The 15282-nt window shown below is 45.5% G+C and overlaps 1 protein-coding gene across 4 annotated transcripts in view; it reads right to left on the reverse strand.

The window, feature by feature from the left end:
- si:ch211-250n8.1 (uncharacterized) overlaps positions 1-13528 on the reverse strand; it is a 222392-nt gene extending 208864 nt beyond the window's left edge. For 3 of the 4 annotated variants that reach the window (XM_063030892.1, XM_063030891.1, XM_063030894.1), the window contains exon 1: positions 13394-13528. In XM_063030892.1, the coding sequence (XP_062886962.1) occupies positions 13394-13430 (37 nt within the window). In that variant the 5' untranslated portion in view covers positions 13431-13528. The remainder of the gene's footprint in view (positions 1-13393) is intronic. The other variant, XM_063030893.1, reaches the window with a different exon arrangement.
- Positions 13529-15282: the final 1754 nt, after the last annotated feature.

Consider the following 15282-nt stretch of genomic DNA (forward strand, 5'->3'; position numbering starts at 1 on the left):
GTAGGGTGGGGACCCCATTGCACAGCAATTTGAACACTGATAAAAGCTTTCAGCCACAGTAATTCCTGGGATATCCAAGTACAATTTCTGCCTCAATACCCCAAAAGCATTGCACAATGATGTGGAACCATAAGACCATAAGACAAAGGAGCAGAAGTCAGCCATTCGGCCCATCAAGTCTGCTCCGCCATTTTATCGTGAGCTGATCCATTCTCCCATTTAGTCCCACTCCCCCTCCTTCTCACCATAACCTTTGATGCCCTGGTTACTCAGATACCTATCAATTTCTGCCTTAAATACACCCAATGACTTGGCCTCCACTGCTGGCCATAGCAACAAATTCCATAGATTCACCACCCTCTGACTAAAAAAATTTCTTCGCATTTCTGTTCTGAATGGGCGCCCTTCAATCCTTAAGTCATGCCCTCTCGTACTAGACTCCCTCATCACGGGAAACAACTTTGCCACATCCACTCTGTCCATGCCTTTCAACATTCGAAATGTTTCTCTAAGGTCTCCCCTCATTCTTCTAAACTCCAAGGAATACAGTCCAAGAGCGGACAAACGTTCCTCATATGTTAACCCTCTCATTCCCGGAATCATTCTAGTGAATCTTCTCTGTACCCTCTCCAAATCATGCATAACTAAAATGCCCAGTCTAATTCCTAGAGAGGTAGAATTTAATCCGGAACACAACAAGAAAATGGGGACAGCAATAAGATACCAGGCCCCTCGAGCCTGCCCCAATTTTTTGTATGGCTGATCTACCTGACCTTGATTTCCGTTCTGTGCCAGTTCCCCACAATCCACTATTCCCTGAACTTTCAAATAATCCATCCTCCACCACCCTCAGGGACAGAGAATTCCAGAGATTCACCACTATCTGAAAGAAGGAATTTCGAAGCATGCCAGTTTTAAATGATGAACCACTTATTTTGTAGCTAACTCCCTTTGTTCATGATTCTCCCACTATCGAAAACAGTTCAGCACCTAAAGCAACGCACACAAAATGCTGGAGGAACTTAACAGGTCAGGCATCATCTGTGGAAGAGAGTAAACTGTCGACGTTTCGGGTTGAGACCCTCTTCAGGGCGAAAAGGTAGGGGGAAAGATGGCAGAATAAAAAGGTGGTGGGGGAGGAAAAGAGGCTAGCTGGAAAGCAGGTGTGTGGAAAAGTTGAGGGTTGGAGAAGAAAGGATCTGTTAGGAGAAGAGAGTGGACAATAGGAGAAAGGCAGGGAGGAGGGCCATCAGGTGAAGTGATAGGGAGGTGAGATGAAGTGAGATGTCAGGGGGGAAATAGAGGAAGTGAGGAGGGGAGGGAAGGGGGAGTTTGTTCACTGGAAGGAGAAATCGACATTCATGCCATCAGCTTGGAGGCTCCCCAGACAGACTATAGGTGTTGTTTCTCTATGATAAGTGTAGCCTCATCTTGGCACAAGAAGAGGCCATGGATTGATACTTCCGGAACAGGAACTGGAATTAAAGTGTTTGGCCACCGGGAAGTCACACTTGTGGCAGATGGAGCAGAGGACCCTCAGTTTACCTTGGGTCTCACCAATGTAGAGGAGGCTGCAGCGGAGGGCACCGGATACAATGGACAACCTCAGCAGATTCACAGGTGGAATGCTGCCTCACCTGGAAGGGCTGTTTGAGGCCCTGAATCAACATGAGGGAGGAGGTGTGGGGACAAGTGTAGCACGTGGGCCGATTGCAGGGGTAAGTGCCTGGAGGGAGATCAATGGGGAGGGATGAATGGACAAGGGAATCGCGGAGGGAGTGAACCCTGCGAAAAGTGGTGGGGGGGGGAGGTAAAGATATGTTTAGTGGTAGGATCCCTTTGGAGATGGTGGAAACTGTGTTGGATGTGGAGGCTGATGGGGTGGTAGGTAAGGACAAGAGAAACTCTACCATTATTATGGTGGCTGGAAGATGGGGTGAGCGCAGATGTACAGGAAATGGAGGAGAAGCATGTGAGGACAGCATCGATAGTAGAAGGAGGGAAACCCCACTCTTTAAAGGAGGAGGACATCCCTGATGTCCTGAAATGGAAAGCTGCATCCTAGGAACAAATGCAGTGGAGCAAAGAAACTGAGAAAAGGGAATAGCATTTTTATAGGAGACCGGGTGGGAAGAGGTATAGTCACGATAACCATGGAAATCAGTAGGGTTATAAAAGATGTCAGTCTCTCAAGATGAAGACAGAGATCAAGAAAAGGGAGAGAGGTGTCAGAGATGAACACAAGTGAATTTAGGGGTAAGATGTGTTACGTACCCCGTAACTGGGTTGCCAAACCAGCAGAAATGGACCACTTAGTTGGAGTCTGGATTACTGGAACTAAGAAAGTTTTATTAAAGAAATAAGTAACACAGTACTCTAATCGTAAGGATATAAATGCAACAGATTAGCAATGATAAAACACACATGTACACAGAACTAGGATAATAGGAATCAATCAAGCTCTATCGCAGTCTAGGGGTAAAATGATCAGTCTCAAGTGACGCAGAGTTCAGTTCAGCTGAGTATAGTTCGCAGTAATCGCTGTTGTGCCGTTGGAGAGAGAGAGAGTGAATATGCAAATTCTGATTCAAACAGACCTTTGTTCTTCGCAGTTAGCTTTCGGGCGAACCCTTTTAATGTCTTCTATGGTCACTGACTGTGACCCCTCCGCTCCGGATATGACCGTTCTTCCGCGGTGAACCCGGTACCCAGGCAAGGGCGGACACACACACCAGGTTCCCGCCGATCGTACCTTTTCACCCTGTGCGTCTATGGCCGGTCCCGCAACCAGACCTCCAAACTCTAACCAACTTGTGGGGGCACACCGCTTTTCCAGGGTCTCGTTATCTTGTGATCTCGTGGTGTCTGTCTTGCCTTAGCGAACCTGTTCCTTTTATCCCCCTGCTGGGATATCGCCTCTCCATCAAACTTCAAACAGTTCAGGTTCAAAGCAACCAGTCTGTCAATACTCGGACCAGTGTCTCTTTCCATTATCTCTTTCTCCTCTCTCATTACCATTTTTTTGAATGCTGCGCCATCGTCTCACTTATCTCTCTCATTAGCATCAATCTTCTGATAACTTGGTTTTTCATCACAGATGGAAGTTAGAGGCAAAGTTGATGAAATTGCCGAGCTCAGCATGGGTGCATGAAGCAGCACCAATGCAGTTGTCAATGTAGCAGAGGAAAGGTTGGGGAGTATAACTGGTGAAGGCTTCAAACATAGCCAGCAAAGAGGTAGGAATAGCTGGGACCCATGTGAGTGCCCATAGCTACGTCTCAAGTTTAGAGGAAGTGGGAGGAGCCGGAGGAAAAACTGTTCACGGAGAGGATCTGTTCTGAAAGACAGAGGAGGGTGGTGGTGGAGGGGGACTGGTTGGTTCTTTAGTCAAGAAAGAAGCAGAGGGCCTTAAGGCCTCCTGATGGGGGAATAGAAGAGTTTAGGGACCGAACATCCATGGTGAAGATAAGGCGGTCAAGGCCAGGGAATTGAAAGTTACTGAGGGGATTGAGGGCATGCAAGATGGGAAGGGACTGAATCAAGGGCGATAGAAAGGAACCGAGATATGAGGACATGTGTTCAGTAGAACAGGAGCAGGCAGAGACAACAGGCAGACAGTCCGGTTTGTGGATCTTGGGTCAGAGATAAAAACAGGCAGTTAGGGTAAGCATCTATGGGTTTAGTGGCTGTGTTTGGGAATACTCCAGAGTGGATGAGACGGTTTTCTGATGGCATGGAATGGTGTCCTCCTTGAGGGATGGGTATGAGGAGGTATCTGAGAGTTGTTCAGCATCTACAAACGTACCTTATTGGCTCCCTTAGGATTTTATGTATTCAAATAAGGTTAGCTGTCTTTCTTCTACAGTTCCATGGAATACAGATTAAACAATCAAGCCCGTCTTGATAGAACAACTCTCTCATCCCAGAAATTAGCCTGATGAATCTCCTTTGACAGCCTTCGTTGTTCCTACAGACTTTTTCAGCCAAGGGGATTAAAACTGTGCACAGTACTCTAAGTGTGGCCTCATTATCACCCTATGCAACTGTAATAAAACTTCCTTATTCTTAAATCAAACCTTTCGTAATAAAGGCTAACCTGCCATTTACCTTTGTTACTATTCACATGACCTGTGTGCTAACCTTCTGAGATTCAGACACTAAAACACTGAGATTCCACTGAACCTCATTTGTAATTTCTCACTTTTGATAATCTGCCTTTTGATTTTTCTTATCAAAATACATGTCCACATTAAGCACCATTTACCACATTTTTGCCCAAATATTTAATTTACCTGCATTCCTTTGGAGTGACATAGATTGTAATGTCCTCATCACAACATGTCCTTCCACCTATTTTTGTTTTATCGGCAAACTCAGAAACTTTACATTTCATTTGCTCCAGCAAATTGTCCACCTTTAGCCCATGGAGTTTCTCTAATATTTTCTCCCTTGTGATTGGGACTTTAACAAGTTCGTCCATGTTATCTGAAGTTAGCTCATCTGTTATCTTTGGGATATTTGCAGTGTTCTCAATGAAGACTGAGCCAAAATATTGATTGAACATACCTGTCGTTTGATTCCTGCTTTTAATGTTACAGCTATATAGGACCCTGGCCAGGCCCCACTTGGAGTACTGTGCTCAGTTCTGGTCACCTCACTACAGGAAGGATGTGGAAACCATAGAAAGGGTGCAGAAGAGATTTGTAAGGACGTTGCCTGGATTGGGGAGCATGCCTTATGAGAACAGGTTGAGTGAACTCGGCCTTTTCTCCTTGGAGCGGCAGAATCAGAATCCTTTATTATCGCCAAGTATGTGGACACATACAGGGAATTGATGCTGGTTTCCCTGAGCTCTCGCTGTACAGAATAAAAAAGCAAACAAAACAATAGTGTAAATAACAAAACAATAGTGCAAATAGTGCAGAGGATGAGAGGTGACCTGATAGAGGTGTATAAGATGATGAGAGGCATTGATCATGTGGATAGTCAGAGGCTTTTCCCCAGGGCTGAAATGGCTAACACGAGAGGGCACAGATTTAAGGTGCTTGGAAGTAGGTACAGACTGCTGGCGACAATGGTGGAGGTGGATATGATAAGGTCTTTTAAGAGACTCCTGAATAGGAACATGGAGCTTAGAAAAATAGAGGGTTGTGGGTAACCTTAGGTAATTCCTAAGTAAGTACATGTTTGGCACAGCATTGTGGGCCGAAGGGCCTGTTTTGTGCTGTAGGTTTTCTATGTTTTTAAATTTACATTCTCTGGAAGTCTTACTCCTACCTTCTTCATGATATACCATCTGAGAGGCCATAAGCTTTCTCAAGGCAAACAGTGAGATGGGGCCAGGTATATACTTGTGCAGCCCTGGTCCCAATCTCCATACATATTTTATTTTTCATTAAGGAAGCACTATAGCTTGCAGCGCCCACCATCTTTTAAACCAAAAAAAACTGAAATTCACTTGAAAGATAAAGAAATTAAAATCTAAGCTAATTGCAAAGGTCTGCAAGCTCCATTCTGTAAATTTCTACAATGTATGTTACTCTAAATGCAGATTCACCAATGTCTTGTACAACTACAACATATGGTCCTACCTCCTATTCTCAGTGCCCTGATTGACGAGGGTCAAACCCCACCTTCCCCACCCAGTCTACCTGCGGCACCGCTTTCAGCAAACTATGTATTTATATTCCTAGGCCCATCTATTCTCAACACTCTGCAGAGCACTATCATTCACTGTACATATCCCTACCCAATTTGACTTTCCAAAAGAGATCACCTCACAATTATCAAAATTGAAAGCCATTTGCCAATCCTTGCCTCACTTACCAAAATGATCAAGGTCCCCTTTTAATTTCTGATAACTTTCTTCATTGTGCACCTATAATCTGCAAACTTACTAACCATGCCTTTTACATTATCCAAATTGTTTTATAAATATCAAAGGGCTCAGTGCCAATTGCTGTGGGATAGCACTAGTCACAGGCCTTCAGTCCAAGAAACAACCTTCCATCATCACCCTCCACTTCTTACCAAAGATCTATGAATCCAGTTAGCTAACTCTCCTTGATTTTCATGCAATCTAACCTTTGCACTAGCCAACCATAAAGGACCTTGTCGAAGGTCTTGCTAAAGTCCGAGTGGAGCAGTACAGTACAAACTCAAGAGATTAACGTCTCCCGAAACCAAGCTACGTCAGGCATTTGTTTAACCAGATCATGACTGCCAAAGTTAGTTGTTTCCACTGATTTTTTCTGAAGTGGAATTCAAGGGCAGGAATCTCAAACAGTGGTGATAAGGGTTGCTTTAGTTTTCTCCTTTCTATTTCACCCTGCAGGCAACAAAGTCAGCGTAGAGTTGGTGAGGTGATATCCCAGATGGTAAAATTGTTCTCCATTTCACCGAATATCCTTTTATTTACAAAAAAGATAACTGTTAAGAAACAGAAAGTTTTACTTTGTGGAAAGCATTCAGAGGTTGGGTTACTTATTGAATATACAATTTAACAGGAGGGTTAGATACCTGGTGCAAACAGAAAGGATCTATTCCTCACAGTAATCCTGGTTGAGACCTACAATCTGATATATATTCTCAGAGATCTTCCTGGATCTATAATCTATTTGATTATTCATGGTGCATTTATACGGGCACACTACTGATGAGTAATACTCTATATTGCACGTAAAAGTATATTTTCAAAAATACTACTTGCTATGGTTCAAGCAATATGCTTGATTTTGCAAAAGGTAAAGTTGTATTTATATACCCAGTCTTACTTGCTGAGAAGGAGGTGATGATCATTATGGGTTGTGATGCCAGGTTACTGCCGATGCTTGTTAGCTAAATATTACTATCAATATTAGTTAAATAATAAGAGGCTCTTCCCTCTTTTTCAGTCCTGACGAAGAACCTTGGCCTGAATCATCAACCGTTTATTTCTCTCCATAGATGCTGCCTGGCCCACTGAGTTTCTCCAGCATTTTGAAGGTGACACTCAGGATTTCCAGAATCTGCAGAATTTCTTGCTTAGCACTATTTCCTTTCTGTGAGAGGAAATTGTTTCCACATCTCCTCTATCAAATTCAATTACCAATTTGAAGACATGAGAAAGCCAACAAAACCTAAATACAATATTGTCCAACTCCCCAAGTCAAACGTAACCTGTTTCGAATTTAATACTGGACAACAATGGACCTGAACAGACCACAGTTCCCATTGTGACAGGTGAGTGGCTTCACTGAAGCAAGCACTCTATATTTACAACTTCATGTTTACATAATGAATTAAATTATTTTATTGCTGAAGCTAGAGAGGGTTCAAAGGAGATTCACAACAATTATTGAATGGCTTGTCATATGAAGAGTGTTTGATGGCTCTGAGCCTGTTCTCACAGGAATTCAGAAAAATGAGGAGTGACATTGAAACCTATTGAATGGTGAAAGGCCATGATAGAGTGGATGCGGAGAGGATGTTTTCTATGTTGTGAGAGTCTAAGACCAGAGGACACAGGCTCAGAATAGAGGGGCATTTTGCAGAAAGGAAAGGATATTGTAGATGATTAAGCTGTTGAAAAAATAGTTCACGATAGAGAGCTTTAGAATCCGAGAATATTGGGACATAATCTGAGGATCTTGGCCAGTACCAGTCTTTTTGAAGGCATATTTGCTCAAGCTGTTCAAAAGGATTTAAGTTAAATGTTAAACATAGTACAAGAAGTATGTTGACTAAGGTATTGATACACACTTAGAAGCATGATATTACACTTACCATTGAAATATGATATAAAAAGGGACTGCTGGGCACCTAGGGGCGACTCAAGTAGCAGCAAAATTCTCAATGGATAGGATTAAATATTCTCGTTTCAGCCTGATACAGCTAAAAAGCACAACTGCTTCCGAGGTCAGTACAGTCAACAAAGATGTCTAGTTCACTTAAACTAACTATTGCTGCTTAAAAAACAGACGGAAACAATATTGATTGCGGACAGATGCGTCCTCATAGGATTCCACGCAGGAAGCATGGCTGCAGATCAGGGATACAAGTGCGCTTAAGGAAACGGGGTTTTAAACTCCCAATACCGACTATCGTGCTGGCGAACGTGCAGTCTCTGGTGAATAAATCGATGATCTCAGAGCTAGGGTGCTGAATCAGAGGGAATATTAGGACCGCGTGTGTCCTTTGTTTCACGGAATCCTGGTTAACCCCTTCCGTACCGGATGCAGCGATTCAGATCAATGGGTTTACTATACATTGTCAGGATAGATCTATAGAGTCTCTCAAAAGCAGAGGTGGAGGAGTTCGCCTCATGATCAACTCTTCTTGGTGCACAAATATGTCAGTGCTGTCCCAGTTCTGCTCACCAGACCTGGAATATCTCGCAGTAAAGTGCCGTCCTTTTTATCTACCACGGGAGTTCTCTGGGATCATTCTGGTAGCAGTTTACATTCCAGTTCAGGCCAGTGTCAGTCAGGCTTCAGATGATCTGAGCAATGGGATCAACATGCATGAAACAGCACACTCTAACGCCTTCACCATCGTTTTAGGAGATTTTAACCAGGCCAGTCTGAAAAAAAACACTAAGCAATTACCATCAACAGATCACTTGCAATATCAAAGGAAACAACACACTGAACCATTGCTACACCACCATCAAGAATGCCTTCCGAGCTATTCCACGCCCTCACTTCTGGAAGTCTGATCACCTGGCTGTACTTCTACTCCCTGAGTATAGGCAGAGACTGAAGACTGCAGCACCAGTAGTGAGGACCAAGAAGGTTTGGACAAGGGAAGCACAGGAGCACCTACAGGGCTGCTTTGAATCAGTGGACTGGACTGTATTCAGGGATTCATCTTTGAACCTGGATGAGCATGTTGCAGTTGTTACTGACTTCATTAAAACCTGTGTGGATGGGTGTGTGCCCACAAAGACTTACTGTACATTCCCAAACCAAAAGCTGTGGGTGAACCAGGAGGCACATCGTGTGTTGAAGGCCAGATCTGTGGCATTCAAATCTGGTCACTCAGGCCTGTACCACTAAACCAGGTATGATTTGCAGAGGGCTATTTCAAGGGTGAAAAGACTATTTCAAACGAGATTGGAGGCGACATCAGATGCACAACAACTCTGGCAGGGTTTGCAAGACATTACTTTCTACAAAGCTAAACCAATAGCATGAATGGCAGTGATGCTTCACTACCAGATGAACTCAACACCTTCTATGCCCTCTTTGAAAGGGAGAATATAACTACAGCTGTGAAGATCCCTGCTGCACCTGATGACCCTGTGATCTCTGTCTCAGAGGCCGATGTTAGGCTGTCTTTAAAGAGAGTGAACCCTCGCAAGGCGGAAGGATCCAATGGAGTACCTGAAAGGCTCTGAAAACCTGTGCCAACCAACTAGCGGGAGTATTCAAGAACATTTTCAACCTCTCACTGCCACGGGCAAAAGTTCCCACTTGCTTTAAAAAGACAACAATTATACCGATGCGCAAGAAGAATAATGTGAGCTGCCTTAATGACTATCACCCGGTAGCACTCACATCGACAGTGAGGAAATGGATTGAGAGATTGATCATGACTAGACTGAACTCCTGCCTCAGCAAGGACATGGACACTCTGTAATTTGCCCATCACCACAATATGTCAACGGCAGATGCAATCTTAATGGCTCTTCACACAGCTTTAGACCACCTGGACAACACAAACACCTATGCCAGGATGCTGTTCATTGACTATAGCTCAGCATTTAATATCATCATTCCCACAATCCTGATTGAGAAGTTGCAGAACCTGGGCCTCTGTACCTCCCTCTGCAATTGGATCCTCAACTTCCCAACCAGAAGACCCCCCTCCCCATCATCCTCAACACGGGTGCCCCCAGGGCTGTGTGCTGAGCCCACTGCTGTACACTGTCCACAGCCAAACACCCGACTGATCACCGTGTCAGGTTTGTTGATGGCATGACAGTGAGGTGGTCAACAGAGGAAGTGAAATAGCTCGAGGTTTGATGCCAGGCAAATATCCTCTTCCTCAGTCTCAACAAGACAAGGAGATGTTATCAATATCAGGAGAACTCGCACTATTTACACCACTCTTTACATCAGCGGAACAGCGGTGGAAACTGCGAGCAGTTTTAAACTCCTGGAAGTGCACATTTTGCATAACCTCTCATGGTCTCAGACCACATCCTACTCAGGAAAGCTCACCACCAATGCTTCTATTTTCTGAGGAGGCTAGAGCTGAACTTTGCACATCTACACTCACATCCTTCTACAGATGTACAGCAGAGAGCATCCAAACATGCTGTTCAGACACCACACTGCGGCAGACAGGAAAGCTCCACAACAAGTAGTCAAAACTGCCCAACGCACCACTGGCATCAAGGACGTATATACAGAAAGGAGCTGGAAAACAGCCAGTAACATTACGAGGAATCCCACTCACCCCACTCATGGTCTGTCTGTCCCATTCCCATCGGGAAGGAGGCTACGTAGCATTCACGCCAAGACCACCAGACTCAAAAACCGCTGGCTTTCCTAAGCAACAAGGCTGATCTACACCTCCACCCACTAACCCACCCCTCCACACCCCCCATTAACAACCTTACAGTATTTAACTTGTACAGACACCTTGACAGCTCACAAAGAGTTAAAACGTCACTCTGAGCTGTTCAGGCTTTTAACCAATATTTCACAAAATTTAATTCCACCATAACATAACACCATACATGGATGTGGAGGTTGGCAATAGATTGGTTACCTGATTTTTGAACAGCACAAATGACCTTCTTCTGACATAAATGTTCTGTGATTCATTCTCCATCACATGGACAGGCTTGTTAATACAGGTCCTATTTGTTTCTAGAACTAGGCTGGAGGGAAGTGTAGAGAGATCAGGAAAAAGGAAATGGAGAGTTTGTGGGGTGGTGGGTAGAGATATGGAAAAAGTAAAGATTAGAACAGTGGAATATTTTTCTAACATTTGTCTTTCACTGCACTTTGCCACAAAACGCAAATTTCACGTCATACAAGTCTGTGATAATAAATCAGGCCACACACATCAAAGTTGCTGGTGAATGCAGCCGTCTAGGCAGTGTCTACAGGGAGAGGTACCGTCGACGTTTCGGGCCGAGACCCTTCGTCCCTTCGTCAGGACTAACTGAAAGTTGCTGGTGAATGCAGCAGGCCAGGCAGCGTCTACAGGGAGAGGTACAGTCGACGAGACCCTTCGTCAGGACTCACTGTAAGTTGTTGGTGAACGCAGCAGGCCAGGCAGCGTCTACAGGGAGAGGTACCGTCAATGTTTCGGGCCGAGACCCTTCGCCAGGACTAACTGAAAGTTGCTGGTGAATGCAGCAGGCCAGGCAGCGTCTACAGGGAGAGGTACCGTCGATGTTTCGGGCCGAGACCCTTCGTCAGGACTAACTGAAAATTGCTGGTGAATGCAGCAGGCCAGGCAGCGTCTACAGGGAGAAGTACTGTTGACAAGACCCTTCGTCAGGACTAACTGAAGGAAGAGTTAGTAAGAAATTTGAAAGTGGAAGGGGGAGGGGGAGATCCAAAATGATAGGAGAAGACAGGAGGGGGAGGGATGGAGCCAAGAGCTGGACAGGTGATTGGCAAAAGGGATATGAGAGGATCATGGGACAGGAGGCCCAGGGAGAAAGAAAAGGGGGAGGGGGAAAAACCAGCGGATGGGCAAGGGGTATAGTCAGAGGGACAGAGGGAGAAAAATGAGAGAGAGAGAGAATGTGTGCATATAAATAAATAACGGATGGGGTACGAGGGGAAGGTGGGGCATTAACAGAAGTTAGAGAGGTCAATGTTCATGCCATCAGGTTGGAGGCTACCCAGACTGGGAGATCATTTCGCTGAACACCTACGCTCTGTCCACCAGAGAAAGCAGGATCTCCCAGTGGCCACACATTTCAATTCCACGTCCCATTCCCATTCTGATATGTCTATCCATGGCCTCCTCTACTGTCAAGATGAAGCCACACTCAGGTTGGAGGAACAACACCTTATTTTCCATCTGGGTAGCCTCCAAACTGATGGCATGAACATTGACTTCTCAAACTTCTGCTAATGCCCCACCTCCCCCTCGTACCTCATCCGTTATTTATTTTTATACACACATTCTTTCTCTCACTCTCCTTTTTCTCCCTCTGTCCCTCTGACTATGCTCCTTGCCCATCCCCTGGGTTTTCCCCCCTCCCCCTTTCTTTCTCCCTAGGCCTCCCGTCCATCCCATGATCCTCTCATATCCCTTTTGCCAATCTCCTGTCCAGCTCTTGGCTCCATCCCTCCCCCTCCTGTCTTCTATCATTTCGGATCTCCCCCTCCCCCTCCCACTTTCAAATCTCTTACTAACTCTTCCTTCAGTTAGTCCTGACGAAGGGTCTCGGCCTGAAATGTCGACTGTACCTCTTCCTAGAGATGCTGCCTGGCCTGCTGCGTTCACCAGCAACTTTTATGTATGTTGCTTGAAATTCCAGCATCTGCAGATTTCCTCGTGTTTGCGATAATAAATCAGATTTTGAATCTCAGTTAGGAAGCCAACAAAGAGAGAAAATGCTGAGGGTCACAGATTGTAAAGAAATGCAAAGCAAAATACACAGGATCATGTAAGGAAACATATACAATATACTGTAGAACTGCTGACACCAAGGCTACCCTACAGAAATGGAACAAACATGACTCATTAATTTATAACCTACTGCCTCAGATAAATATTTTCTCCAGGTAGTGACTGCAAACGCAAGTTTATTGAAAGTAAATTTATTATCAAAATAGATATATATCACCAATATACAACCCGAAGATTCATTTTCTTCCAGGCATACTCAATAAATTGGTAATAGAAGAATGACCATAATGGAAGCAATGTAAAACCACACCAACTTGGGCGTTCAACCAGTATGCAAAAGACAACAAACTGCAAATACAAAAACTGTATGAAAATTTCCAATTCACAAGTATGCTGACATCCCAAAGATCAAACTTCATAACATTCAAAAATCACTCTTAACTTCTGCAATCAATTTATTAATTCTATGAAACTAGACCTGAAAATATCAGTAAATTAATAATCGAAAAATATGTAGCTCATTATGTTTCCTTTCCTCCACATAGATTATATGCGGACATATTTCTCCGTATCGGACATGGAACTGGAGCTTTCGAAGGAAGTTTTGCTCTGCTCGACCTACCTACCCCCGCTCCCGATCGTTTAGCAGTGGTAGGGGTTTCCTGCATCTGTCCAACTCTCCTACATGGGAGTCCCCAGTACTGTACCCCGGCCAGAGACCAGCCCACCTCCCCAAGCCAGGTACCCTCCACAGCCCCAACCCCAACCCCAGCCCCGGCCCCGGTCCCGCCTCGCCCCGCACCATACTCACCCTTTAGGGCGCCCAGCAGCGGCTCCTTTCGGGACATGTTCGGCGGGCAGCGCAGCTGTATCGCCCCGTCCTCAGAGCCAGCCCAGCTCCGCACACACTCGCGTCTGCCGGACCATCACTCGGAGGCGGGGCCAGGCAGCGTTTCCTTGGTGACAGGGCGGGGCGAGGGCGGGGCCGGATGACGTTCCAGGAAAGAGTGGGACCGGGGCGTGCCAGTGATGACGTCACTGAGAGGGGGGTTAGTTGTAGTCATAGTCGTACTTTATTGATCCCGAGGGAAATTGGTTTTCGTTACAGTTGCCCCAACCAAGAATAGAGTATAAATATAGCAATATAAAACCATAAATAATTAAATAGTAATATGTAAATTATGCCAGGAAATAAGTCCAGGACCAGCCTATTGGCTCAGGGTGTCTGACCCTCCAAGGGAGGAGTTGTAAAGTTTGATGGCCACAGGCAGGAATGACTTTTGGCGGTAATGCACCATTAAGCTGGATGCCAACCACCGTAAAACAAGATACAGAGAGAGAGAGGAATGACTTCCTATGACGCTCTGTGTTGCATCTCGGTGGAATGAGTCTCTGGCTGAATGTACTCCTGTGCCCACCCAGTACATTATGTAGTGGATGGGAGACATTGACCAAGATGGCATGCAACTTGGACAGCATCCTCTTTTCAGACACCACTGTCAGAGAGCCCAGTTCCATCCCCACAACATCACTGGCCTTACGAAAGACTTTAAGCAACATACATCAAAGTTGCTGGTGAACGCAGCAGGCCAGGCAGCATCTATAGGAAGAGGCGCAGTCGACGTTTCAGGCCGAGACCCTTGACGAAGGGTCTCGGCCTGAAACGTCGACTGCGCCTCTTCCTATAGATGCTGCCTGGCCTGCTGCGTTCACCAGCAACTTTGATGTATGTTGCTTGAATTTCCAGCATCTGCAGAATTCCTGTTGTTTACGAAAGACTTTGTTGATTCTGTTGGTGTCTGCCACCCTCAGCCTGCTGCCCCAGCACACAACAGCAAACATGATAGCACTGGCCACCACAGACTCGTAGAACATCCTCAGCATCGTCCAGCAGATGTTAAAGGATCTCAGTCTCCTCAGGAAATAGAGACGGCTCTAACCCTTCTTGTAGACAGCCTCAGTGTTCTTTGACCAGTCCAGTTTATTGTATTGTTGGTGCCCCAAGCGGGGTAACCCGGCATTTCCTGGGTTAAAGTGGCCATACGAAGTGACAGGGAAAAGGTAGGGATTGCAGTGGAGCAGGCTGGACACGACATTTGCACCATCGGCCCTTTTCATTCTAGTGTCTCCCCCCACCCTTCCCTCTAGGTCCTGACCAAGGGTCTGCACCCAAAATGTCGACTGTGCATTCATCTCCACAGATGCTGCCTGGCCTGCTGAGTTGCTCCAGTATTTTGTGTGTTGCTTTTGATTTCTAGCATCTGCGGACTTTCTCGTGTTTATTAACTCTCAGGATCTGCTTTCAGAGTGTGGTCACTGTTCCCAAGTGGGTCAGACAGTGATAAATCTGCAGTTCCAACAAAGAGCAGTCTGACAGGGAAGAAGTAACCACACAAAATGTCGGAGAAACTCAGTCCGTCAGGCAGCATCTGCAACTGAACAAACAGTCGACGTTTCGGGCTGGGACCTTTCAACAGGATTGTAAAGGAAGGGGGAAGGAGTCAGAATAAGAATGTTGGGGAGGGAAGGAGTACAAGCTGGAAGGTGATAGGTGAAGCCAGGCGGGTGGGGGGAGGATGATGAAGTAAGAAGCTGTGAGATGATAAATGCAGATGGCAAAGGGCTGGAGAAGAAGGAGAGGAGAGTGAAGCATGGGAGAAAGAGAAGAGGGCACAGCAGGTTTGGGAGTGAGATGATAGG

This window comes from Mobula hypostoma, chromosome 22 (assembly GCF_963921235.1).
Source record: "Mobula hypostoma chromosome 22, sMobHyp1.1, whole genome shotgun sequence".
NCBI classification, from domain to species: domain Eukaryota; kingdom Metazoa; phylum Chordata; class Chondrichthyes; order Myliobatiformes; family Myliobatidae; genus Mobula; species Mobula hypostoma.